Genomic DNA, 26,315 nt, shown 5'->3' on the forward strand with positions numbered 1-26,315 from the left:
GAATTGTGTCAATATTTCGGCATTACAACCTGGAAGTTGTTCACAATTTTCAAGGAGCAATATCCCAGCAGTCGCATGTCAAAAGTACAACCAATTTCCAGGCAGATTCAGGATGCATACGCAGTCTACACAAATTTCTCGCTCGATCTTGGGAGGATATCCTCTGGTGGTTCCCAGTATTATCACTCTCTCCCTTACACATGGGAGGATTTAATGAAGTTATCGAGCAGTGGTCGTCTTAAAAAGTGCAGCTGTACGACATGTCAACAAGGTTGGCCGGCCAATGGACACAACTTATCAGCCTCCTCCATCCACTCGTCACAGCAACTGAACTGCGAAAGAGACAGATTCGATGTAGCTCCTAGCTTAGGAGTAATATTCTTCTATCAGAAACAAATTAAAGACGGGGAAGATGTTCTGGCACCCTTCGCCACCGGCATTGTCCTACGAGAAGACGATGCCATTTCTGTCCTATCGGATTGGGACTATGATCACGTATTTGACGACAACCAAGGGAGACTGTATATCCTACTGTATCATGACCCTGAGATGATACAACAAAGACATTCAAGGTCTGTCTGCTATACGATGTCGCAGCTTTTGAATTTGACCGCGCACCAATATCCCGGAATTCGCAGTGGCGATGAAGATGCTCGATTGTCGCTTAGCCCACGCTGGAAGGAATTGAAAACACTCGAGAACGTCTCAATTGAAGGGAAAATGTTGCAGTTAAACTCCGAATCAAAATGACCCAAATATCAGTGTCTGGTTTGGTTTGGTTTGTTCATTACCCTGACCTATCCCGAGGGATATGCAGGGAGCCACTAACTAAAGCTATCCTTGAATATCTATCGTACACTTATACCATTACATGAGCGAAGTTTGTGCCTCGTCGGGGCCTATCGTGTTCTTTGTCTTCGACCCAGCCGTCGAGACCCTGCCGGTGCTCTAGATCGAAATCTTTGGGATGCGTCCGCAAAATCCAGTACCGCATTTACCACTTCTCTGTTGACTGACCTGCCTGTTACGTTGCCTTGCTCGTTCCGGGGTATCCCCCCGAGCATAAGTGCGATGCCGTCCATTGGATCACCTACCTTCTTCTGCAGCTGTTATCTCAGCGTCCTCAATTTGGGGCAGTTCACCAGTACGTGCACCACCGTCTCGATTGCCCCGCATTGACAGCGGTCCTCTTCGACAAACCGATGGAGCTTTGCGTATGTTGCCAGCCAGGAGTAGCCGGTTCGGAGTTATGTGAGGAGGTATGCTCGACTCCTCAATAGTGGGCCATATAGTCGTTGAGCTCGTTTGGATGGCAAACCGCCGACAATTTTCCGCAAATGCTTGCCTTTTTCTGTCGAGCACCATTCCATCCGCCATTCTTCGAGTGCTTTATCCCGGTTGGTTCTCTTGGGCGCGGACTCCGTGGCAAAATAAAGAGCTTCAAATGACGGGGAGAAATGATGTATGTAAAGTAAAATTGGTCCGCACCCGTTCCCGTGACAGTTCATTGTTCGAAAAGCGAAGCCTAAAATTGGCCATTTTGGGCTAAGCGCAGCCTATAGTGGAGCAGACGCGATCCCCTTCCCACCGAAATTTTTATGGGTTTTAGGACACCACTCTGTACCCGGTTCGAATTGGGTGGCGTTGCTCTTTCTAGCAAGCCTTGGTCGTTGCTTAACGGTCTTGGGGTTCTTAACTCGAGCCTCACGATCCATCGTCGACCAACCGCAAAGTGCTCACCCATGGCAGTCACATTCTCAGACCCGAGTTGTTGTGCCGATGAGCTCGTGGCGTGCGACACTGTTGCTCTTGTGCGGTCCGTTGCCGACAAGCCGACCTCTACGTGGTGCGTTACTGGAAGTCCCACCGTTAGGAGGAGGGAGACTCTGGAGTGGACATACTCACAGTGACGAGTAGCAATACCAGCCTGTTATGTATAATTTCTTTTATCAATCTCCCTGTCCTGCGTTGTCGTGAGCGGTGGTGTCTCGATTTCCCCTTTCCAATAGTCCAGGCACCATTGACACCGAGATACGAGCTATGGAGAACATATCACTCGACAATGTTCGAGAGAACTTCAGTTTCCGGGCCGAAGACGTGCAAATCAATGGGTCTAGATCGAAGCAGGGCGTGGCTAACTTTCTAGGTATCCCCTACGCCCAGTTTCCTGCTCGATTCCGAACAGCCGGGCGGGTCGACCTTGGTCTCCTCGATGGACAGCTGGATGCATCTCGATATGGACCTCGCTGTCCACAAAAGACCGACAACATCCACCCTATGATGCACCACATGTTTGAGAAATTGTCAATGTCTCAGAGGTGCGATGAGACCACTTGCCTACACCTCAATATATATGCTCCTCCACAGTCTGTGGGTGTTGCGGAGCACTCCAGATTGCCGGTGTTTGTATGGATACACGGGTGAGGTTTCAACAACGGTGATAACACGACTGAATTTAGTGGGTGCCAGCGCCTCAAGTTTGGTAATATGACATGCTGACCCCGAATACAGATGACAACCACCTTGTGAGAAGGTCCATGGATCTTGGGAGGCCGATCGTCATTGTGACTCTCAATTACCGGCTGAACGTTTTTGGCTTTTTGAGCTCGAGGGAGATTATACAAGAAGCAAAGCCGCTTGGTGAAGTTCCCATTCTGAATCAAGGCCTTAATGACCAGCGTATCGGGCTTGAGTGGATTCAGAAGTCGATTCATCACTTTGGTGGAGACGCGTCAAACGTCACTCTGTCCGGCGAGTCTGCCGGGGCTGCATCAGTCTGTTGCTATTTGAAAGGTGGCCACGCGCTTTTCCATCAGGCCCTGATCCAATCCAGCCCCAAGCCACGCTTGAGGTCGCTTGAGGAGGCACAGGCTACCTTCGATCAACTTGTCGAATCGGCAGGCATAGCAAAAGATGCGTCAGACGCTGAGAAACTGGCGAGGCTGCGGGCTTTGTCGGCAGGTCGACTTGTCGAGTTGTTCGATGGCAGCGTTTCATTGCCCATCGAGGATCCCAACTGGTTTGAGTTGACCACCTCTTGGGATAGTGTGCCACAGTGGTGTTCGAGGATCATCATGGGCCACACAAAGGACGAAGCAGCACTCTTTCTGACACCATTTCAGAATCTGCCGGATGCAGTGCTTGCGGAGCATGTGCGCAAACTTGCCCCGGAGCTGGCGGGGGAGGCCCTGTTCTCTGGTGGTCATGATGCTTTACAGACCCTTACGGAATGGGCGACTGAAGAGACATTTGTACGACCGACGATGGATATGCTCTCGGACGCCGCAGAGCAGGGCACCACCGTCTACGCATATGAAATCTCCGTCGTTGATCCTTTCCCGGGTCCTCTGCATGGGTACGCGTGGCACTCGTTTGGGGTTCCATTGACCTTTTACGAGCCTTCGGCCCGAGTTTATCCCCAGATCAAAGCGACACAGGATAAAATGTCCGAGGCGTATGTCGCTTTCTTTCACGGTCTCGAGCCATGGGAGGCGTTTAACGTTGCAAAGCGAAAGATGTGCTGGGACGGTGAACAGACTCGCTTGGTGGACTGTTCGGTGGTGGAAACGAGGGACAAAGAGGACAAGACGCCGGATCTGCCGTGCAGGACATCTGCAGAGGCGGGCATGGGGATTATCGCTGCGGCCTTGAAGATGCAGACGTCTTAGTTGGTGATGAAGTGGTGATACTAGCCTACGTGTATGTGTTAGATCTTAACATGTGCTGGTGGTGTGTGCATTTCACCCTCTTCCCACGTGAATCTTCAAGAGCTTGATCTCCCTTGCATTGAAGCTGGTGTGGCAATAGCAACGTATATATATCTCTCTCTCTGAGAGAGTCTCCAGTAAAGAACGAGTTATGGACGAGTTCGTGCGGCCAAGCAGTGACAGTGGCGGTATAGATTTCCATCTTGAATGCATACTCTCTTCTTCAGCCGCAGGAAATGCCCCTTTCACAGCCCGGACCTTGTACGGGGAAAGAGGGATGTATTCGTCTCGGTGCGATACATGCAGCCTGACATGTCCATGATTCTATGATCCCATGTCCTGTGACCGTTCAAGTGTGTTTGAAGCCACTTGATGGTTTTGGGGGGATATGGTGAGATTATTGAATCTGTATGCATGGTCATATGAGACGTGTGCGGATTAAATAGTGTGTGGTGGTTGTGGTTGCTATTATTATTGTTGTCGTGGTGTACTATGTATGTTTTATTTTATTTTCCAGATACACGAAAATTAAATCCCCATCCATCTATCACCATTAAACCATCAATCAACCAACCAACAACTCAACCTGTATTGCATTTTCTTCACTCACAATACAACAATACGGTCCGTAGGAAAAACGTATCATGGGGACGATACACTTAAACCGTGCGGCACACTGACCAGGCCATTTTCTTTTTCAGCTCAAAAAATGGTCAATGTCAATGTCTTCAATGTAACTAAACTATTCGTCGGGATGCAGCATGACCAGTCGTGCGTTCGACCGCACTGTGAACCCCCCCGATCTACATATCATGCGCATCCGGCATTTCCGGCGACTGAGCGATCTATTTACTACGTACGAGGTAGATACGAAGGATTAGTATGGATGCATGTGCGAGACATGTGTGAGAGAGAGAGAGAGCGAGAGATGAGTCCTCTCTAGGGCAAGAAGAGACTGACAAGGCTAGCTGTCCGCCTACGAAGCCTACCAAAGCAATCCGAGCACAGCCCTCCCGACAGCGGACTAATTCAAACAAGTGTCTGTCGTTGGTGTCGGTCGTGTCGGTCCAAATAACAACGACGATGACCTTGTCGGACTGATTCCATCGGGACTGCATCTGCGCGTGTCCCCACACCACACCCGGATCATCCATTACATCTATCACAACATCCACCCTCGACTGGACTGGACTGGATAGGAGAAGAAGAGATTTCCTTGTCCTCGTAAACGAGTCGAGCTGCGCTACAACTTCCGGTCAGTTCCAACGATAACGAATCCTTCCTCCGTGAGCGACCATGGAGGCGCCAGAAGACACGAGATCCAGCCGACCAGCAGACTAGTTCTACCGGATCCGAGTCCTCCCAATTGGTCAGGGATGCACTCCTAGATAGGCAATCAAGCTGGTCTCCAGGCAGGAATTTGGCTGTGTTTGGGAATAATACGGCAACCAAGACAGACGCGGACCATCTTCAGCAAGTTCATGGCCTATGCACAAGCTAGTCTGGCTTCACGACCTCAGGAAAACAACAGAGACATTGGATTTTGTTACTCATAGATTCGACTGCGCACCCAGGACAGAGGTGCTGACTGTCCACCCAGTGCCCATCATCCTTGCTCAATGCATCTCGCAAACAAAGCGTGCTTCTGAATTTTCCGAGTTTTGTACAATCCATTCCCACGTAGGCTTCCACCACGCAGTGACGCTCCAGGAGATTATGCCAAAAGCATCTTCCGCGGGTCTTCTATGTATTCCTACCATTCATGTCAGACACAGTAACACATAATGTAGCATCAATACTTACCTTGATCTTCACCAAGAACGTGACCGCCTCTCTTCCATCCAGCAGACGGTGGTCGTAGGTCAGGGCAAGGTACATCATCTAGCCAACCTTAGCATTTGGCACTCTCCACGTAGTCAAGGGAACTTACTGGTCTGATCTCGATCTTGCCGTTGACAACCACCGCTCGGTCCTTAATAGCATGTAGCCCGAGCACTGCAGTCTGAGGCAGATTGATAATGGGAGTTCCCATCATCGACCCAAAGACACCGCCGTTGCTGATGGTGTAGGTACCTCCGGCCATATCTTCAATAGAGAGCTTTCCATCGCGAGCCTACGTCTCCAAGTCAGAACCAGCCATAACCACAGCGTGTGGGCCACTCACCTTCTTGCCCAAATCTGCAATGGACTTCTCGATCTCAATCATTTCCATGCTCTCTGCATTTCGGACTACAGGTGTCACCAAGCCCTTGGGCGTTGCTACTGCAACGCTGATATCTACAAAGTCCCTGTACACAATGGTGTCGCCACCACCCGGACCTTCAATAGAAGCGTTAACAGTAGGCACTTCTCTCATGGCCAGAATGCTAGCTTTGGCAAAGGCACTCATGAAGCCAAGCTTGACGCCGGTATTCTTCAGGATCTCGTCCTTGTACTTCTTCCGGAACTCCATAATGTTGGACATGTCCACTTCGTTGAACGTGGTTAGCGAAGCAGCAGTGTTCTGGGACTGCTTGAGACGCTCTGCAATTCGCAGACGCATACGGTTCATTTTGACCTGGTCCACGTTAGCCTTCATAGAGGGGACATTGCCATATGCCTGCCTACCCTGTTCTCGTTTCTTGTGCCTTTGCCGAATGGCGACTCAATTCCAGCTTTTGACTCATCTGGTTTCTTCGCCTCTTTGGGAGGCGGCGAAGACTTCTTCTCTTCCTTAGGTGGAGCGGGCTTTTCTTCCTTCTTGGGTGGAGGGGGAGGGGCCTCTTCTTTCTTCGGCTCCTCCTTCTTCGGCTCAGGATCTGAGCTCGTAGGTTGCTCTTTTGAAGCAGGCTCCTTGGGCTCTTCCTTTGCTTCTTTAGCGCCTCCACCGCCTCCACCACCAGGTTCGAGCTTCGCGATTTCCTGCCCGACTGTCACAGTGTCTCCCTCATTGACGAGAAACTCCTTTATTGTGCCAGCTTCCGGAGCATTGACCGAGACATCGATCTTGTCCGTCTCGATAGATGCAATCTCCTCATCTTGCTCGACGTAATCCCCGATTTGTTTCGTGAAACTGCTGAGCGTACCTTCAGAAATGGATTCGGCCATCTGGGGCACTTTGACAATCGTCTCATAGCGGGTAGGCGAGGTACTAAACCGCTGGTACTGCGCCAGGGAGGCGAACGTAGGCGCAATCGACGGCCGTAAGCTCGAGACGCAGATTTGTCGAGGTGTAGGTTTCGATCTGAGAACACTAAAGGTGCGGGTGCGTAAAGACGCACCACACTTTGGCAGTGCAAGCGCAGAGCCCAAGGCTGGCGTCCGTCGAAGCCGGAGAGAGGCCATGTTGGAAAGTTGGTCCGGCGAGCGTAGTACAGCAACACAACGAGGGTAATCGATGCTCCAGAGAGCGAAGGAGCTCAAGGCTGTAGCATGCGAGGCGGGGGGACCGCCGCTTGGTATAGAAGAGAATGAGAGGAAGGACAGAGAAGTAAAGGTACTTCCTGACTGTAATGTTGTCACCTCGAAAAGAAAAGAGGCGGAGAGGGATCGACCTCTTGATTTTGTAGACCTGGGAAGGGAAAGCTCTTTCCGAGCTCTAATTGGACTGTGCTGGGCATACGCAGTGACTGACGTCCGGATGGAAAAGTCGCGCAGGCGGAATTGGGCCATTGGGCCAGACGCTCCACCCTTGCTGCCACTGGAACTGTAGCCGGAGACGAGCAGCAGCGAGAACCGGCAATAGCTTGGACGCCAAGCCTGCGCAAGGTGCCAACTGCATCTCCAATCGACTCATCTCCATTACACACTCAACGAGAGGTCTTCAGCAAGACGTCAAGCCATCGACATAAACACAGAAGCGTCAGGCCGGAGATCTGGGGACGCAGCTCACCGTGCACGACTTTTCCGTGGGCGTCTCCTTTCGGTTATTGACTGAGCGAGAGTGTGGGGAGGATCCCAGGGCTCTCCAGCATGGCAACTCTCAGTCCTCACGTCAAGGCTGTCCGGTGAGTGATTTGAAGGACAAAGAGCCACATATTGTCTGCCCACTTGCTCACTCAATCGCCATCAGAAACCTTTACCGGCGGTCGCTGAAGCTTGCGCTTGACTGGGCCGTGCAGCGAAACCTCTGGCGCGGCCAAGCAGTATATATCCGGTCACTCTTTGATGCGAACAGAAATATCACAGATCCAAGACAACAAAGAGTACGCAGATGGCCTCTTGCACATGAACCTATTGTTCGAGCTCAGAAAACCAGGCTGACCTGTGGTGGCACCAGATCCTCTTTAATGAGACGGAAAAACTGCTACGGAAATGGAAGCACCCCGACCCTTACAGACCACCAACTGCCCCAGGAGGTGAGATTGCCCACAACATTTGTGCAGTACAGTGGCTCATCTGTCGTGTTTACAGGCTCGAAATATGAACGAAATCTACCAGCCCCAGACTTGCCGCCACCATCGAGAGAGTTTGTCAAGAGGTTATGAGGTGGTTTGTGGTGTCATTGATGGATAGGTGGAGAACTTGTACATACTGTCGCAAAGAGCGGAAGAAACACCTCGTTCACCGCAAAGGTTGATTTGCTAAAAAGAGCTCTGGAGAACTTGAACCTCCAGTGTCCCTCTCCGATCCTATTTCTCGAGAACTCATGTGCCAAAACTGTCTGTGGAAACCAGCCGATCTATGCTCTATTGCCGGTTACTTGCACTCCTATTTCCCCAGGATTCATGTTCAAATGGATCATTCAATCATGGGCATACCCGAACGCGTTGAGATCTAGTGTTTTGTTTACCTGGTCCGAGTGCAATCTGCATGTCAACCCGCGAATTTGGCCACACGTTATCGAGAAATCTTTCATTTGCGCTCTGCTTCTTGCACCCACGTAAGACAAACGAGAAAGGAAGCAGGTTTGTGATGAATTGCCATTTGAGTTTCGATCATTAAATTTGCTGTCTAATGATCACCATTTGCAAAGCCATTCGCTTTGCCATTTGCATGTCTCATGCCCCGTCTTGCATTCCTATCCATGTTCGTGATGATAGTAGGCATGCCATGAGCATAATGTACACAACCCTGCCGTCCGATGATAAAGCACAAACTCTGAAAACAAGGCCTGTGAAACCTGGCCAGCCCAACCCCTGAAACCCCGCGTTGTGATCGCATTTGTCGTGAAACTCCCATTCAAAACCCAGTTCAGAAGAAATTTGCAGAACGAGCTTACAGCTCTTGGCTGGGGTTCTTGCCCTTGGCGGTCTTCTTTGGTAGCAAGTCTGTGATAGTCAGTATGGGCAAGTCTTGTGGAATCTCGTGTAGGCAGAAACGTACTTTGGTGGATGTTGGGCAAGACACCACCCTGGGCAATTGTGACGTGTCCCAGCAGCTTGTTCAACTCCTCATCGTTTCGGATGGCCAATTGAAGATGACGAGGGATGATACGGGTCTTCTTGTTGTCACGAGCGGCGTTGCCGGCAAGTTCGAGAATTTCAGCCGCAAGATATTCAAGCACGGCAGCAAGGTAGACCGGAGCACCGGCACCAACACGCTGAGCATAGTTGCCCTTCCGCAGGAGACGGTGGACACGGCCGACAGGGAATGCGAGACCCGCCTTTGAGGATCGGCTGCGGTATAGTTAGCATCATGGTCTAACAGTTTCAACGTGGCAAAGGCCACAACCAAATGTCACAGATCGAATCCAGAGTGATGCGACAAGTTTGGAAGGGTGATAAACTTACGATTGAGCGCTCTTGCCGCCAGAGGCTTTGCCGCCAGATTTTCCGCCAGTCATTTTGATTGAGTGGATGGGATTGGGATTGGTTTGAGAAGTTGGAGTTTGTGAAATGAAGTGAAGATAGAAAGCTGGTGCAGAGTGTGTGATGGAAACTTGGGTTGACGATGGATGAAAAGAGAGAAGGAGGCGATGATGGAAGGCGGGAGGGAAGGGCAGTTATAAAGGAGTGAGGATAGGCGGCGATGCGGGTGGTGGGCAGTTGAGTCGCGCCTCCAGATCAACCTTGGAGGACTTGTGATGAAAGGTGCAGCGGGAGAGGAGTGCGCTAGATCACGGAGCCCGCATTGGGCCAATCGTGGCGCGAGGGAGGGAATGATCAAAAATGACTTTTCTGATGAGTTTGACAATACGAGTCAGCATTACATCGCGTTACCATATCTTTCTGCCAAGATTTGTGATCCTGCAATTTGACTGGATCAAAAACTAGCAAAATCGACACAATAACAATACGCTGGGAAAATCGCGCAATTTGTTACCCGGATCAACCCCTTGGAGTCGACCGCCTGCGTCTGCCACTTCGCATCAACCCGCGCCCTCCCTCTCGCACTTGCGCCTGGTATAAGAGTCGCCGTCACCCACCTTTCACACTTCCATCTTTCCTTCCTCCTTCATCCATCCATCAATCATCCCGCTCATACGCCTCCATCAGTCAATTTCATCTCACTTACTACTTTCATCCATCGTCGCTTTTTGCGCAATCAATTCAATCACCAAAAATGCCTCCAAAAGCTGCTGAGAAGAAGCCCACCACTGGCGGCAAGGCCCCAGCTGGAAAGGCTCCCGCTGCCGAGAAGAAGGAAGCCGGCAAGAAGACTGCCGCCGCTCCCTCTGGCGACAAGAAGAAGCGAGGCAAGACACGAAAGGAGACCTACTCTTCATACATCTACAAAGGTGAGATTTCAATCCTTCGCGCGAATCGCCTCATTCAGTACTGACGCGTCTCTTCAGTCCTCAAGCAAGTCCACCCTGACACTGGTATCTCCAACCGCGCCATGTCCATCCTGAACTCTTTCGTCAACGGTAAGTCACTTCGTGCTCCGCGATTCGATACCTACTCTAACGTCTACCTCAGACATCTTTGAGCGCGTCGCCACCGAAGCCTCCAAGCTTGCTGCTTACAACAAGAAGTCCACAATCTCGTCCCGCGAGATCCAAACATCCGTCAGATTGATCCTGCCGGGTGAACTTGCCAAGCATGCCGTGTCTGAGGGTACTAAGGCCGTCACCAAATATTCTTCTCAAAGCAAGTAATTGGGTTTCAATATTCATGGGGATGGTTGATTCTTGGGCTTTTGCGCGTGTTTTCTGCAAATGGGGTTGTGGGCACAAATGGAACAACGGTGTTGAAATGGGTTTTTGATCAACACATTACGATGCGTCATGGGAATCGGGGATTATTGACAATGTGATGAGCTGTCCACGGTCATGCTTGCTCATCAACAGCAATCATGCTTTACGAGTCTCTACAGAGAGAAGCTTTCGCGTTATGTACAATATTCACCACGCTGAAGCCTGAAGTTTCAGAGGTTCAGTTCTTGCTGGATTTGTGAGACATTCGAATTGAAAGCATGAAATCAAACTGTTCAGTCTCCGATCTTTGTTTTTGTCTTCGGCGCACTGGAATTACTAGCATGAAATTACGAGGGTCGGGATACCAGGACTCGTTGTTTTGGTACGCGTTCGAGGGGGTTGCGCGCTAGAGGCGCCACAAAATAGACATGAACCACGCGAACGTAAACAGGGCCTGTTGCCCACAGCGTTTCTCTGCAATGTGCAGGGACAGTTTGGTGATCGCACGGTCGAGAAAGCAAAACATTCGTCTTGTTCGTGAACAGCTGCCCGAACAGGCGGAGATGCTTGTCTCTCCGAGCACGACCAGATTGATCCAAATTCAGGTCCCAACCAGCAAAAACGCCGAAAAGATTGACTACACTCCCCTTTCGTATAGATAGTCTTTGCCCAATTCCCATTTCCTGACAGGCCAGATACTCCAAAGCCCCCGGTAGTCGTTAGCCATATTAGTAGTGATACTCTTTGTTTGTCTCTTGTCACGCGTAGCGTCGTACTCATCATTGCACAGGTGACACGTCTTTCTGCAGCCAGAGGACCTTGACAGTGTCTTTCCCTTGCCACAGGACCGTTAACCTTGGATTTTGACGGGATCTTGCGAGCTAGCGAGTCCAACATGGACTGGATCGCTTTGCACCTCTCCCGCCACTTGGCGGTCGACTTTGATACCATCCTCGTCTCCCTCGCCCTCGGGTTTGGCTTGATCACAATCTTTCCCTGTGACAGTCACCGTCTCGTCATCCTCATCCTCGTCATCGAATGTCTGCACCTCGTCCACAGCCTCCTTCCTCTCGCTTGTTTCGCCAGGCACCGGCGGCTCCTTGTCAAAGACAGACACAATCGCCTTGCCTTTGACCTCTTTAATCCTTCTTTTCCAGTCCTCCCAATCTTGTTCGTCCTTGATGAGAAAACCGATAAGCATAGAGGGATCCATCTCACTTATTCTTAACCCTCGAAGACGGCGTGTATGGCATGTGGAGATTTCTTCCTCGGTGTATTCGCTTGGGTCAGAGTGATGCTGCAGGGCTGGGCGGGTCTCATGAGGGTCGAGGTAGAAGAAGAGGTCCCCTTGACACCCAATGAAGTAATGTGAGGAGGACGGCCGGCCACCCGCGATCCCAATTGACTGAGGATATGTGAGGCTGCTTTTGAGGGCTTCGTGGTAGACCGGTGTAATTCGGTCCAGTCCCAGCCTAATTCCCAGAAGTATTAATGTAGGTCTGATAGTCAAATCGGTAGCGGAGGCGCGTGCGATGCTGCGGAACTTGTCTTCATAAACTTCGCTCGCGGATGGGGTCACGTAGACTCGTAGACCTGCGGCAGCACACTCGGCGGAGAGCTCTTTGATGCATGATGCTGTGGCAGAAGGCCCAAACCACTGGCCTGGATGTGTGCCGCAGGCGGATGCGCCGTGCTGGACGAAACGGTGAATGGAAAATGGGGCGAGGGGGGAGTCGGCGAAGAGAGAAAGGATAGAGGCCTCACTTTGTGTCTGGGTGACGGGAGGCAAGTTGAGGCAGTGGCCATTTGGAGGAGACACAGTACGGTTGGTATATGTGTGAGGTCGCCGCCAGTCCCGCCCCAGATGGAGCATGACCAGAGCGTTTGCCAAAAGAGATTGTCCTGAGCGGATCATACATCCCCAGCCTGTATCGCTACTGAAGCCATCTCTCTCGGCAAAATTGCGTAGGCGAACGGAAAACGATAAGGACATAGTGGAACCGGGCTCTTGCGAGCGAGGGATAGGCGTAAAGTTGGAACGATAGGTCATCCATATCCGAGATTCGAAGTCATCGAGAAACGCGATGGGCCAACCTCGATCGGAAGGGTCATTCGACAGTGACGGGAGATTGTTTCCTCCCGTGACATGCTGGGCATCATCAAAACTGCTTGTATTGTGCGATAGAGATTCATGAGGTTGCTGTTGTGTGGGTTGATCTGCTGTCGATGACAGAGCGCTCGTATCAGAAGGGTCATGGGAATCTGACGAGGATTCGACTTCAACCACATCGTCGTGGTCCGTTGTTGTTACCGGCTTGGGCGGTGCAGCCTGATACTCTTCTCCAAGCAGCCATATTGAGGTGCCTGACATGTCATCATATTTTGGTGGAGGGTCATAGAAGTAGCGCACGAAGCGCTTAACGTCGACGCCATTCATGACGTCTTGGGCTTGGAATGGGAGAGGAATGCTCTGAAGCCCGGAGGATATTGCATATAGGAGAGCACCGAACGGCGTCAGTGCCTGAGTAGGAAACTGGTTCGTTGGTTCCAGCAGAACTAGAGAGTCATCCACTTTCTGCTTGAACTCAGGGAGGATCGGTGACGAGTCTTGTGATTTGGAGGAGTGCAGGGATGCAAACAGAACTCGGAGGGATTCCAGGTTGTCGAGGACTAGGCAGTCAGCTTGTGCAAGCAAAGGTTTCTTCGACAATACTAATGATAGTATGTGGTACACTGAAGCTGTTGCTGGATCGTGGCACGGATGTAGGTGCAAGGTGCGAGGTGCGAGGTGACTTTCACCGCAGTCAAGGGTGCAGGCCTACGGAGGATACACACGGACGTCAGCCTTGCTAGGAGGCATCACCAGGCCAGGCTCGATTCGGGGTGGAGTCGCTTGGAAGATCGGCTTGAGAGCCACCAGGGCTGTAGGTGAAGTGTGACTGGTGGAACTTGCGGGCGCATTTTCCTGTGATCGCTCCCTCCACCTGGGACGGCACCCCCAAGTCTTCTTTGAGCGCTGAAACATGACTCTACACCTGTATGTATGGTCCACATCGCCACTCGTTGAGTAGATTGCTGGTATTTGATATTCTGCATTTCTATCCTGTTGACTCTTATAATGTTCACTTCTAAGTAACACTCATTGACGGAAATTCACTGTTGGAAGAGGGGCAACTCGCTTCGTTGTGGCACCCCGCTCACCATGGGTCCTCGTCAACGAGCGCAGGCCAGAAAGAAACGGAATGGAGGACAGCAGAATCACTCCCCGTCGACGTGGCAGCACAGCCAGTCTGCTTTCCCTAATAGAGGTACTACAGGCGTGAGGCTTTACCTTCCTTTTGAATTCTAACGAGATGAGCTAGGACCCAATGCCTCCCACCGTGGTCTTGTCAACGACTGGCAGGACTTCTCAGACTTGAATTCTTCCGATCCCCCGAAGTCGATTCTGAGCATGGCTCAGACGGCTAGAAATACCGAGCGCCATGCTATGTCCTGGGCCTCTACACGCCTCAGAGAGCAGAGAATCACGTTCATAAGTGCCGGAGATCTGAAACAAGACGATATAGCTGCGGTCGCGAAAGAGAATGAACAATCCCAGAAGGAGGCAGTATCATCTGAAGAACCCTCTCACAATGATGAGCAAGCTCAACCCAAGGAGCTTGAATCACACGCGTCAGGGAACGAACAGTCCAAGAATCACAATCCGACCCCAGTCGAGTTGAGTGTAGGGGAGCCCCGGGTAAGAAAAGACTCGATCTCGTCGCAATCTTCCGAAGAGATCATTTTCGCCGGACGACAGAACCGTCCAGCGAAGCCGGCCATCCCTCCCAGCTCAGAGACCACAGTGTCTACCAAGCCTGCAGTTGTCGAGACAAGACCTTCACCTCATACTTCTCCTGCGGCCGCAGGGGCGACCACTCGTGATTCCAGCTCCTCTGGCCTGGACAAGTTCAACAATATTCTGCCGCCACGACGGAACGAAGCTGTTGACCGCCGTGGTCGTGCTCGCGGTCGACCAGGAAGCCTTCAGAGAAAGGAAGAGGAAGAAGCTATCATCAATGACTACATTGCAAACCTAGCGGTCGATGACAGCGACGAGGACAAGATTCCTGAGACCAAGCATTCGGTCAAGATTGGAAGGAGAACTGAACATTTCCGGTTCTTTGACGGCCCGGTCGAGCAAAAGGTCCACCTGCGAACTTCAAAAACAAGTAAAGCTGCTAGAGGATCTATCGATGTCGACCAAGCGATTGATTGGAACTCTAGTGATCTACAAGATTTCGATGATTTCAGCACCACTGATGAGGAAATCGTCGAGGTCAGGCATGTTCTACGACATCGTACACGTCCCAGTGGTCCACAATACCTCGTCAGCGCACTTGGCAAAGACTCGAGCGATCCTCGCTGGGTGCCTCACGCAAAGTTGAAGTCGACGTCTGCTGTTGATGAGATCCGCATCTTTGAGGAGATTCGGGCCATGAAAATCCAAGAGACTACGAATGACTCGACCGACTCCGAATCATCAGAGGCCGACGAGCTTTTAGATGATGTTGATGATGATATGGAATCTGAGATGGATGAAAATGACCGCATACTAGAGCGCACCGCTCGGATGACAGACGAGCAGATTGCTCGGACGTTAGCAAAGCAGGAAGAGCTAGGCATGGGTGGCGACGAGCTGCTCTTGTTTGATGGGCAGGTTGAGGATGACGACAAGATCAATGACGAGGACGAGGACGAGGACGAGGACGAAGATGATGAGTTTGCAGCTGGCGATGGGTTCATCCCCTTTTCTTCGAAGAAGCATATTTCCAGCCGCGTCAAGTCAAAGAAAAATCGACGCGAGCGTGACACTTTCCCATCTGCCACGGCTTTCGCGGATGCCCTTGAGCAGGATCCATACGGCGCGTTCGACGTCATGGATTTTGACCGACCCAGTCTCCGACCTAAGAAGAAGGGACGCAAGTCGGACTTGCCTTTCGACCTCGGCGTGGAGGATGAGGACCTTGCTGAGCGACTGCGAAGTACCTGGAACAAAGACCGCGAAAAGAAGGCGTCTCGCAAGCGCGAGAAGCTGTTGGAGCGTGAGGCGGCTCTTTTGGAGGCATCCGAACGCAATCATCCGGCCGCCATCAAAGCAGAAATCCGACAGTTTCTGATTGAAGAAGTTAACACGTTGAAATTGGCCCCAATGGACTCAGCAACTCGTGCTTCCGTCCATCGGCTTGCCAAGTCGCTCAAGCTGCAGTCAAAGTCGGAGGGCAAAGAGGGCCATGGTATCGGGCGCTACCCTGTTCTCACCAAAGGTCCGCATACTCCGAGATACACGATTGACACGGTTTGGGAGATCGATGCCTTGATGAGCCTAAGAAAGTTCTTCCCGAAACGCCCAATCAATTCGTACAAATCTCGTGGCACTCCCACATCAGGCGCTGCGAGAACAAAGAGAGGTGGTGGCGGAGTCATATCTGGTGCGACGTACATGAATGGTGACGTTGTCGGTGCTTCTGCCCCGGAGCTCGGCGCCGACAACAAAGGACGAGCGATGCTAGAGAAAATGGGCTGGGTAGAAGGCGTCGGACTGGGTGCTGTTGGAAACAAGGGCAGTCTCGAGGCAATCAAGCATGTCGTCAAGACCACAAGAGCTGGACTGGGTTGAATACTGGGTGGATTATCTGTGACTGGGGTCCTGCTGTCTATTCCCGTGCTGAGATCATGTGCGGAGCACCGTTCAAGAGTATCTGCCTGGGGCCTAGCCTCGAAGAAGATCGAATGAATAATTCGTGTTGGATGGTTAGGGTGGGAAACCGGGTGATTGGCCACACGGTAGGATTCCGAGTACGAGGGACTGAATCAAGTAGTATTCCAAACACCAGCCAATAGAGCAGCTGAGAATACGGTCGCCTTCCATTTTGGGAACATGTCCAGCTCCGAATGCCACAAACACATTGAACTTTAGCGAAGACCTTGCAGACACTCGAAGCTTCAACCACCGTATTGCAACGTATAAAACGATCCTGACAACTTCTGAGAAGCATATCGTCCTCCCAGAAACCTTCACCGCGCATCGACAGACTGAGCTTCGACCCTCCGCCATGAACGTTGTAATTGTCGGGGCTGGCATTGCTGGTCTAGCCTCATCACTGGCTCTCACTAAATGGCTACCTGAAACGCCACACATTACCGTTGTTGAGATTCGCCCACAGCCTTCAGCGATCGGCGGCGCTGTTGGATTGACGCCAAATGCCCTGCGCTGCCTGCACCACCTGGGGGTGTTGCCACGAGTCCGGGCAAAGAGTTTGGGGACTGGCATAGACAAGATCGAATTGTTCACAATCTATACCGGCGCCAAACTCGGCGAGATCAACTTCGAGGGTCAGAATGGGGGTGGGGTTGGGCAGCCTGCGTTCAAAGGTCTCAGGATCCTGCGCGCAGACTTGGTCGAGTCACTTACAGACACGGCCAAGGCACTCGATAACGTCAAGTTGGTGTATGGCCACAATCCAGTTCAAATTGTCGAAACGGAGAATGAGGTGACTGTCCAGCTGGATGACGGTTCAACCCTGAGCGCGGACTTGCTTCTCGGGTGCGACGGGATACATTCCTTTGTCAGAACCAGCCTTGTCGACACGGAGAGAAGACAGCTGTACACTGGGATAGCCGCAGTGTTTGGGTTCGCAGAGTTGGAGGACGGAGCAAAAATTCCTTGGAAAGACACGGGATTGTGTCAGTCACAACGCGGCAGTCTCATGACCACCTACTACGAGCCGACGAGGAAGAAACAGTTTGTGGCAGCCATCACCGAGACTGCGGACGTTGCATCGAGAGAAGGGTGGCTGGCTCGTGGTGCAGAACAGGAGAGAATCAAGCAGGACATCAAAAGTCGATTCGGTGGTGGCGCCCTGAAATTCCTCGATCCTATCATCTCAGCAACGGATCACTGGACCCTCTATCCCGTGTATCAACTTGCACCACGGGGCAATTGGTGCTCAAAACACACGATCCTATTGGGAGACGCCGCACATGCAATGTCCCCTCAGGGCGAGAGCACGGCATATGCGTTGGAAGACGCCATTTTGTTCGCCAGAGTCTTGGGATGCAGATCTGATAGAGGACTGGACGAAGTTTTCCGTGCATATCAAAGTGTTAGAAGGGCCAACATCGATAGGGCCTACGACGAGGCCAACTTTGGATGGGGAACACAAAGCGACTGCGGCTGGTTCACGTTCTTGCTAAGAAGCTGGATGACGACGGCTTATTTGTGGTGGACCACTTCTGCCAGACAAAAAAGATACTGTGAAGACGTCGCTACCATGTCCCTGGACTAGTACCGTTGTCGTTGGCCCTGGGAGGGTTACTCCCGGGACGTTGAACTCAGGGGAGTAAGCTGGTTGTTATACCGACTGCACAACGCTTGCACAGATATGAGGGATGTTGGCCAGGATCTCCATCAGCTTATCGACCAAATTATCAGCAAGCTCAGACCACGGATGGGATCGAGTTTCAGGATAGATTTGACCGAGGAGACCAGGGATTGGTGGATCTGGCCCGGTTGAAAGCGTTGGCCTCTGGTCAGATCTTGTGTTGAGAATCCGTGTGCGGCGTCTGGAGTCTCAGCCTTGGACTAGGCGGTATATGGGTCGCCATGTTTCAGGACAGGGATTCATGCCTCCTGGAGATTTAAGGACAAATCAGCAATGCTCCTTGTCCGTGTAAACTCCCACCACCCCAATCTCTTTTGTTCAGATTACCGTGGGACAACGACATGGTTGAGCTTGATCGTAACTCTTGTTATGGGCTAGATCAACCGAACAACGTGTTGCCACGACGCCATCGCTTGAGATGAAGCGACGCCAGAAGTTCGGCACAACATTCCGACCCCATGTATAGATATTGCCAGGATCTCTCAACAGTACTCGGTACATATATAATGCTCTCGCCCTCCATCCTTCCTGTTCACAAACTCTTCCCAAGCTAACACCAGCCTGCCGTTCTTTACTCTCGTCGATCGAGGTCCGTTCGTTCCTTCCGTGCCCAGGTGCCTTTTCACGTTCTGTCTATTCTATATCATCTGCTCCGACACTCTTCAGAAGCTTGAGCATCCTTCATATTGGTGTTAACAGCAAACATGCGTCAAAATATCATCATTTTGTCTGTTCTCCCGTGCATCGCACTGGCGTGTCCGGCACCCAGTTCTACTGCCACACAGGGCCCTTGGGAGCAGTGTATGTATCCAAAGTCATTCCATTGACGCATTGTGCTCACATTCACCAGGTGGCGGTATCAACTGGACCGGTGGCACGACTTGCGCCTCAGGCTGGACCTGTGTCGAGCAGAACCCATATTACTCCCAATGCCTGCAAGCCAGCAGCACTCCCCCACCTTCACCACCGGTCGTTGAGCCTGTCTCGCCCAGCTCATCTCCATCCAGCACCCCAACGAGTGTCAGCAACCCAGCAACTTCCACCAGCCCAGCCTCCCCCGGCAGTGGTCTTACTTACAAAGCATCTTTCACTCACTACGGTGCCGGCGACACGTTTGGCTCCCCGAACTGCAACACGAACACAGCCGCCTGTTTCTTCTACACCTTCCCCGGCTTCAGTGCGGCAGTGTCCCAAAACCTGTATGGTGCTGGACCGGGTCAAGGCCAGGGTCCTGCTTGTGGGACATGCTGGAAGCTGGTTGGAGAGACGGACTCATCGGGGAACCGCCTCAGCAATGCAGGAACGAGCATCGTGGTCATGATCAACAACCTGTGCCCGGCCGATGGCAATCCGCTATGTGCTCAGAATGGTCTATCGGGGACGAATCAATATGGTGCAAACGTCAACTTTGACCTCTGCAGTGACAGCGGAGCTTCGGAAGCATTCTTTGGGAACAGTGGCGTGGGTCTTGCAGTTGGTTCTGCCACGCAGGTCGATTGTTCCGAGTGGTCTGGGACTATTGTCCATTAGATGGGCAGATTTTGGTGTAGGGCGCCATTCTTTTCTTCAGCTGTGAGCTCGGTCAGGCTCCGAGGACTCTAGCTAGCCTTTTATTCTTCAGAACGACCCGTCAGAGGACATCAGAACTCGAGGGTCATTTCTAGCATTTTTACCTTTTTTTTATATTGTTGAAGCTTGAAAGCTTTGACGTTGGAATGAACCCGTGGTTCTTGTACAGCATTTCATTCTTGCACTTGTCGAATTCCACAGTTCAGAAATAGACGCCAACGACAATGAACCCAAGGCAGCGTGCAATCATCATACATCGTCTCTCGTCTCCCGTCATTATCGCTCTCGTTTTTGTTGGGAATGATGCACACCTGTCAGACTCGGGTAGAGATGCGATGGTGTAGTTGAGCGTGGTGCTGCCACAGAGCTGCACAGAGCTGTACAGGGCTGTGCAAGGTGGGTTGGAAAGAGGGTTAAAATAATCCCTCTGGTTTTCCCGCGCACATGTCCAAGGGCACCCATGTCTCCCACTTCCTGCCCCCTGCAATAAAAATTGAACGTTGATGATGAATAGAGAGTCTGGGCATGGAATGAATCGTGAATTGTTCATTGTTAATTGTTCAGATCGTGTTCATTACCTAGTATCTGTAAACCAGGACTTGGCTTTCTCCACGAGCTTTTTCATCCAGGATTCAAACTAGATACTGCCCAAATGACCGGGTAACCTAGGACACTAATATCTATGTAGGTGCTACCAGTGGGGCATAGTCTGGTATGGCATACTATGGCATGACACCAAATTTCCATATTGACTGACTGACTGCGCAACCAACGCACCAGCTCAGCTCAGCTCGCTACCCAGCTTGGTGCGTTAGGTAGAGTAAAGTAGAGTAAAGTAGAGTAGAGGGCATCCCCCTTCGGTCTGTGTACATACATATATACATACGACGAGAGTCCAATTTCCAGTGAATAGAACATCTTCCCAAACATCTCCCGGGGCAAGCCCAGGTGGGTAGGTAGGTAGTGTAGCGGAGGAGGGTGCTATCAGACATAGGAGCATGGAAGAATGGAACGACCTTCCCCTGAGAAATAGGTAGGTATGTACTTGATTGGCAGCGAGCGAGTAAGTGAGTAGCTGGGCAACTACAAGTCGTCGAGATTGCACGTCTCGAGCAGATCCTGCGTCAATTTCCCCTTCCTGCTGTATCCCTCGACGTAACGGTCTCCCCACTCGCCCACCGTGTTGTCGTAGGTGGTCTGGGGTTTCAGTTCGCACAGGTGGCACATGTTGGCTTTCAGGCCCTTCATGAGGCCGAGTCGGGGATATTCCTGCACACAGAGGTAAAGAAAGAGAAAGGGGGAAAAATCAGTAACGTCACAAAAATCTACGCCCGGAGCTTCCTCTTGTCAAAGCATACATACCTTGACCACGGGGTTATATTCGTCCCAGCTCAACAACCCACCAGGCACCCGGTCGGGACCCTGAAAGTCTGCCCAGATCCCATAACTGCACGCCTGGACCTCGGGCTCTTTCTCAAACACGATGGACCCGATAGTGTGCAGGGCGATGGCATCCCAGACCAGCTGCAGCCGGTGCTTGTCCCAGTCCGGAGCCTCAGCCGTCAAGAATTTCCGCGCCGCGTTGGCCCCATCGACCTCGAACCGCTTGTCCTTGGAAATAATGTCCGAGTGCGGCGGGTGGCCGATAGGGAAGCCCAGGTCGTGCATGATGGCGGCGACAGCATGGGCTTCGCGGTCGCGGTCAGGTAGGACCTTGTCGGCGATGATGAAGCCGAGGAGGAACGAGCGGACGATGTGATTGTACGTGTCGTCGGTCGAGTACTTGCGCACATAGTCGAGGGCTTTGGTGATGAGCGGCGTGTCGGGAACTGTCACGCCTGCGACCACTTTCGTGGGCAGAGCCTGCGAGGGAGATGCCATGGGATGGAGTGTGAGGAAGAGGAAGAGGAATCAAACAAGCTACTCCAAGGGCATACAGACAGTCGAGTCGAGCTCAATGGATGGAGCAGAGAGGTCCCTCGAAAGACTCGTAGTAGTGGCAGGAAGTAGTGTTTACTGTGCACCGGAAGAGTGCTTCTTGCCTAGTAGCATGTCATGGCAGCGCAAATTTGACGCGAAGCTGTGGACAAGTACCGAAGTGTTGGTACCTCAGCATTGTAGCTGCCCCTCCACCACAGAGAGGGGTTCTTGGTCTCTCTGGCAGGGATCCTTGGACTCGAACGTGTTCGATTCTGACAGGTACAAGACTTGGACATGGATCATGCTCGGTTCCGTGGTAGCTTTCGGAACGGATCTTTGAAGCGGATGCGGCCAGAGCCCATCGATGGCTCGCCCAAGAACTTGTAGATGGAACCGTTGAGCTGGGAGAAGGACGGTCTCTTGACTGGCGGGTCTAGTGATAAGTAAGTTATGGAAACAAAGGCTGAAAAGCACCGAGAAAGGTCCACGAGGGGCGTAGTTGGCGCAGTTGGCGGGGGCTGGTGGAGCGCAGGCAGGGAGCCTCTGTCCTCCTAGTCTCCCTAGCCGCAAGCCGCGAGCCAGACTCCGTGGTGTCCGTCTGCGCCTTCATCGTTTTGTCTTCCCTTGGTCCTTCGGTGCCCAATACCTAGTGCCTGGGAGATCGACACAACGAGTCAGCTCTGGGCAGTTTGGCAGTCATGAGAGGAGTTGGTGTCGGCGGCGAGGGTGGGAACCAAAGCTTGTGAGGCCAAAACATCTTTTTTTCTTCGATAAATCCAACAAGAAGTCAACACCATTCATCATCTTTGCCTTTTTTTTCTGTTTTTGCTCCCGTCGCTTATCTCGTCTTATATTGATGCCTCCTCACAACCTTGCTCGAGCCGCCGCGGGGACCTCGACCCCTGGTCCATCCTCGGCTACAGGCGAAGAATCTGCATCTCATCACTCGGACGTTGTGGATGTACGCCTCTTACTCCCCACCGGATGATTTCTCTTCACGGTAATAACAGAGTATCTTTTCTTGCAGGTGGATGACGATGCCGATTCCGCTTTTGAGGATGGCGACAATATATCGTGAGTTTCGGGAATACTAGTACACGGGTTCTCGAAATTGTGGCTGAGACGAAGCTTTCAAGGGACACGACCTCAGTTGCCTCGTCGATATATCGAGGTCGGATAATAAACGGTAGAAGGTTGGAAATGGTCCCTGCCAGATGGACTCTTGAGTCCCTGAATGTCCCTTTTCTGTTGACACCTCCAGATACTCGTCTTTGCGAGATGACTATTGGTATGATGATCGAGATTCTCATTCCTGCATCCACGTAAACAAGGCTCACCATCTCAACAGGGGGCCCTCCGATGAACAACAATTTGAAACACTCAACGCTGGGTATGTGGATGTCAACGAGCAAACAACCGTGGTGCTAAGATAGCTGCCCTAGTCATGTCCTCTATCTTGTATTGGACAGCAATCAACCAAACCCTCTCTTTCGATCACCCATCGAGGAGCCGCTGGTATGAGTTTTTAACCAAGTTCTGTTACTGCTTGTCATCGACTGACACCAACGCACTAGCATATCCTCGATATAGGGACAGGACCTGGCACTTGGGCCATGTGAGTCGAACCTCTTCTGTCATTTGATGCTCGTCTTCTTACTAGACGAAGTGACGTAGCCGACCAATTTCCTGCTGGTAGGTCAATATGAAACAAGTCTCTGCCGTCCATCGCCTAACAAAACCCAGCATCCGTATATGGTGTTGACCTCTCTCCGCCGCCATCCAACTGGGTCCCTCCCAACTGCTTTCTCCAGGTGAGTTCCTGGCGATGTGGCGAACACTCTAGCTAAACCGAGTATAGGTGGACGACGTCCTAGAAGAATGGACGTGGAGGCAAGATTTTGACCTGATTCATATGCGTCTTATGCTAGGTGCCTTCACAGACACTGAATGGACGGCTGTGTACAAAAAGTGCTTCGACAATCTACGGTCCGGAGGATACATCGAACAAGTCGAGTTGGACGTGCGGGTCATGTCTGATGATGGCTCACTCGCCCCTGACTCGCTGTTAGCCGGATGGGGACAGACGTTCCTCGACTGCGCGCGACGGGCAGGTCGTCCCTTGGACACGCAGTTGACGATGAAGGCCAAGATCGAAGCAGCCGGGTTTGTCGACGTCCAAGAACACCTGTACAAATGTCCCATCGGCGCATGGCCCAAGGACCCGCTCCTCAAGGACGCTGGCCGGATTAACCTGACACACTGGAGTTCTGGTCTGGATGGATGGGCCATGATGTTATTGACGAGATGGGGGGCGCCGGAACCCTGGACGGCGGATGAAGCCAGAGTCTATGTTGCCAGAGTGAGGGAGGAACTGAAGAAGCGCCGACTGCACATCTGGCATTACACGTGAGTCTCTTCAGGCGGTGGTTACTGGTGATCGGATCGTACTGACCAAGCGGCAACAGTCGACGTGTTTGGGGGAGAAAACCATAATTATTGGCATGGTTTGGTTCTATGCATTTAGCGCATGCGCTGCTGATGATTCACTCATGTTGTTTGCATCCGAGACGGCCTTATCATAAGCATGGGGGATGTTTGTTTCTAGCCTGGATTGGGGGTCATATCGGCGGCGTTTGGTTTGTGGCTGTCTCCAACTATTCGGTGGATGAACTCTCGATTCGAGATTGTCTCGAACTTCTCATGACCAGTTTAGTTATTATGATGGACTCTACCACCATCCATCTCTACAGAATGAAGCAAACAGTGCCTCGACGATGGAAGGTCCTCAGGAGACTGCATGTTGATACGGACATGAGGACCTCTAGCAGCACAAACAAGGTTTAACGATTTGTATCCGAGTTGCAGGGGCCAGTAGTACTATCTTCCGCTTAACAGGACCTTTTGATCCTTTGGTTCTTCCCTGAGGTCCTCAAAGTTTCAAGTGGTAGAGTAGGTACTTAGTATCGATCTGGGAGGACCTTTCATCCCGGTCAAGCTACGCACTACTATATAACACTGTGTTGACCCAGCACAAGTGTGGACTGGAAACTACAAGCATTCACATTGTTCGCATACTACCAGTACTACACTACTGACACACTTCTCAGCACAAACACAAACACGCATACCTCGTACACATACACACTGCAGATCCAGTTGCGTCATACTGCCGCCACTACTACCACCCCCAACCACATACTACTACTGCCTTCTACACAACAGAACCAACTACACAGTTCCACAGTCTCACAGTCTCTCCGAAGCAAATCTACTTTATCCAGCAAATATGTTTCCACTCATCCTCATGGCCACCATGGTGGGAGCTATCGGCCTGACGGTCTTCGGCGGGATGCCAAAATTCACCCACCTGATCGGTTGATTTTGGCCGGTTCGAGTCGTACGCGGGAAGGAGAGTTACTCGATACTACTATCTGGACAGGAGGAAATGGGAACACTTAGTACTGAAATGGACGGATGGGGCACAGGGTGTGTTGTTTTGAATGAATCAGTGAAAACGACCAGATCGATGGGGTGTTGGTTGTTGGATCATGGTTCACTTTCATCCTACTAGTACTACTGTAGTACTACTTGGTAACAATTGATTACAACTTGAGAGAGAATCTTGCCACCCTCATGATAACAAGTTGTCTTTGGAATCTCCTCTGTCGATGGCATCCATAGATCAATTCGTCGAACATGCGGCATGAGCCGGCGGGTGGTTTGTATAATGGAATCAGACACTTCAGGCTGCGTGGTTACCGTCTTGATTCATTGCAGATTGAATCATCTAAAGTGTCCCTGTCAATAACTATTGACAAGTTAACTGTTTGCTTGGGTGATTAAGTCATCCTTTACCGAGTAGGAGCAGTAGCGCTGAGACCAGCGATCCAGTACGAGACGTAGAAGACAGGTAGTACGTACCTGCTGCCGGGAAGATGTAGTTAACTACTCGTTTGAAAGCAAATGACATTATTTCCCAGGACGGGCAACAGAACCTTCTTCCATCCATAACGGGAACATGACCTCCCCGAATTGGAGATGAGTAGGAGGTAGAAAAGCAGCTAAGCCTGATCCAGCTGAATTCGTGACGCGTTTCACAGCGACTGGATCGTGCCTTGTTCTTGTTAATTGATTGATTTAATCACATTTACCTGCCACCTACCAACCTACTCACCTGGGTCCTCTCCTCTCTAAAATTGAGTGCATGTGTACTATCATTACCAAGTAACTGGTGAGTACTTTGCAAACAGTGACAGTAGACTCCTCTACTTTTCGCACCCTATTTACAGTACTACAGGGTATTCTGAAGAGGAATCCTCAGTCAGGAGTCCACGCAGACTATGGAATGCGCGATGTGACTGATTCGGTCAACTGATGGACTCTTTGATCGCGTTTCCTCTCTCTCTCTCTCTCTCTCTCTCTTGCTTCTCATCACATTCAACAAAGGATAATGTTGTATTTTTACCTTACTTGCCCTTCCTTTGTGAGCAAATTGATATCAGTCGAACTACTTAGAAGTAGTAAGGATATCCCGCCCCGTTTTGTACATGAGCTGGAAATCCGAAATACTACTTTTCGGACAGTACAAAACTCCTTCCTACAAGCTCACTCACGAAAAATAAGTGATCGTGCTCAAAG

At 51.4% G+C, this 26,315-nt stretch overlaps 11 protein-coding genes across 11 annotated transcripts; 7 read left to right on the forward strand and 4 right to left on the reverse strand.

Moving 5' to 3' along the window:
* Positions 1-2,040: 2,040 nt before the first annotated feature.
* On the forward strand, positions 2,041-3,668 carry AYO21_06141 (hypothetical protein; the record flags this gene model as incomplete). The annotated part of the gene is made up of 3 exons (XM_022656105.1): positions 2,041-2,318; positions 2,368-2,420; positions 2,512-3,668. The coding sequence occupies 3 exons, from the start codon at positions 2,041-2,043 to the stop codon at positions 3,666-3,668; spliced, it is 1,488 nt and encodes a 495-aa protein (XP_022511625.1).
* Positions 3,669-5,421: 1,753 nt separating this feature from the next.
* On the reverse strand, positions 5,422-7,031 carry AYO21_06142 (hypothetical protein; the record flags this gene model as incomplete). The annotated part of the gene is made up of 5 exons (XM_022656106.1): positions 5,422-5,460; positions 5,511-5,588; positions 5,638-5,820; positions 5,872-6,264; positions 6,315-7,031. The coding sequence occupies 5 exons, from the start codon at positions 7,029-7,031 to the stop codon at positions 5,422-5,424; spliced, it is 1,410 nt and encodes a 469-aa protein (XP_022511626.1).
* Positions 7,032-7,658: 627 nt separating this feature from the next.
* AYO21_06143 (hypothetical protein) lies at positions 7,659-8,173 on the forward strand (the record flags this gene model as incomplete). Its single annotated transcript, XM_022656107.1, has 4 exons — positions 7,659-7,693; positions 7,759-7,891; positions 7,966-8,044; positions 8,100-8,173. The coding sequence occupies 4 exons, from the start codon at positions 7,659-7,661 to the stop codon at positions 8,171-8,173; spliced, it is 321 nt and encodes a 106-aa protein (XP_022511627.1).
* A 730-nt stretch (positions 8,174-8,903) lies between these two features.
* AYO21_06144 (histone H2A) lies at positions 8,904-9,471 on the reverse strand (the record flags this gene model as incomplete). Its single annotated transcript, XM_022656108.1, has 3 exons — positions 8,904-8,956; positions 9,012-9,304; positions 9,419-9,471. 3 exons carry the CDS (start codon positions 9,469-9,471, stop codon positions 8,904-8,906), a joined length of 399 nt encoding a protein of 132 aa, XP_022511628.1.
* Positions 9,472-10,190: 719 nt separating this feature from the next.
* AYO21_06145 (histone H2B) lies at positions 10,191-10,725 on the forward strand (the record flags this gene model as incomplete). The annotated part of the gene is made up of 3 exons (XM_022656109.1): positions 10,191-10,365; positions 10,423-10,494; positions 10,547-10,725. 3 exons carry the CDS (start codon positions 10,191-10,193, stop codon positions 10,723-10,725), a joined length of 426 nt encoding a protein of 141 aa, XP_022511629.1.
* An 889-nt stretch (positions 10,726-11,614) lies between these two features.
* On the reverse strand, positions 11,615-13,201 carry AYO21_06146 (hypothetical protein; the record flags this gene model as incomplete). Its single annotated transcript, XM_022656110.1, has 1 exon — positions 11,615-13,201. The coding sequence occupies one exon, from the start codon at positions 13,199-13,201 to the stop codon at positions 11,615-11,617; it is 1,587 nt and encodes a 528-aa protein (XP_022511630.1).
* A 765-nt stretch (positions 13,202-13,966) lies between these two features.
* On the forward strand, positions 13,967-16,423 carry AYO21_06147 (hypothetical protein; the record flags this gene model as incomplete). Its single annotated transcript, XM_022656111.1, has 2 exons — positions 13,967-14,072; positions 14,127-16,423. 2 exons carry the CDS (start codon positions 13,967-13,969, stop codon positions 16,421-16,423), a joined length of 2,403 nt encoding a protein of 800 aa, XP_022511631.1.
* Positions 16,424-16,859: 436 nt separating this feature from the next.
* Positions 16,860-18,092, forward strand: AYO21_06148 (hypothetical protein; the record flags this gene model as incomplete). The annotated part of the gene is made up of 1 exon (XM_022656112.1): positions 16,860-18,092. The coding sequence occupies one exon, from the start codon at positions 16,860-16,862 to the stop codon at positions 18,090-18,092; it is 1,233 nt and encodes a 410-aa protein (XP_022511632.1).
* An 800-nt stretch (positions 18,093-18,892) lies between these two features.
* Positions 18,893-19,718, forward strand: AYO21_06149 (hypothetical protein; the record flags this gene model as incomplete). Its single annotated transcript, XM_022656113.1, has 2 exons — positions 18,893-18,989; positions 19,039-19,718. The coding sequence occupies 2 exons, from the start codon at positions 18,893-18,895 to the stop codon at positions 19,716-19,718; spliced, it is 777 nt and encodes a 258-aa protein (XP_022511633.1).
* Positions 19,719-20,840: 1,122 nt separating this feature from the next.
* Positions 20,841-21,638, reverse strand: AYO21_06150 (hypothetical protein; the record flags this gene model as incomplete). Its single annotated transcript, XM_022656114.1, has 2 exons — positions 20,841-21,026; positions 21,120-21,638. 2 exons carry the CDS (start codon positions 21,636-21,638, stop codon positions 20,841-20,843), a joined length of 705 nt encoding a protein of 234 aa, XP_022511634.1.
* An 895-nt stretch (positions 21,639-22,533) lies between these two features.
* AYO21_06151 (hypothetical protein) lies at positions 22,534-25,056 on the forward strand (the record flags this gene model as incomplete). The annotated part of the gene is made up of 10 exons (XM_022656115.1): positions 22,534-22,638; positions 22,705-22,751; positions 22,939-22,965; positions 23,026-23,067; positions 23,120-23,192; positions 23,268-23,292; positions 23,352-23,369; positions 23,421-23,488; positions 23,536-24,083; positions 24,900-25,056. 10 exons carry the CDS (start codon positions 22,534-22,536, stop codon positions 25,054-25,056), a joined length of 1,110 nt encoding a protein of 369 aa, XP_022511635.1.
* Positions 25,057-26,315: the final 1,259 nt, after the last annotated feature.

The sequence above is a fragment of the Fonsecaea monophora genome, assembly GCF_001642475.1.
Source record: "Fonsecaea monophora strain CBS 269.37 chromosome Unknown Scaff41, whole genome shotgun sequence".
Classification (NCBI taxonomy): domain Eukaryota; kingdom Fungi; phylum Ascomycota; class Eurotiomycetes; order Chaetothyriales; family Herpotrichiellaceae; genus Fonsecaea; species Fonsecaea monophora.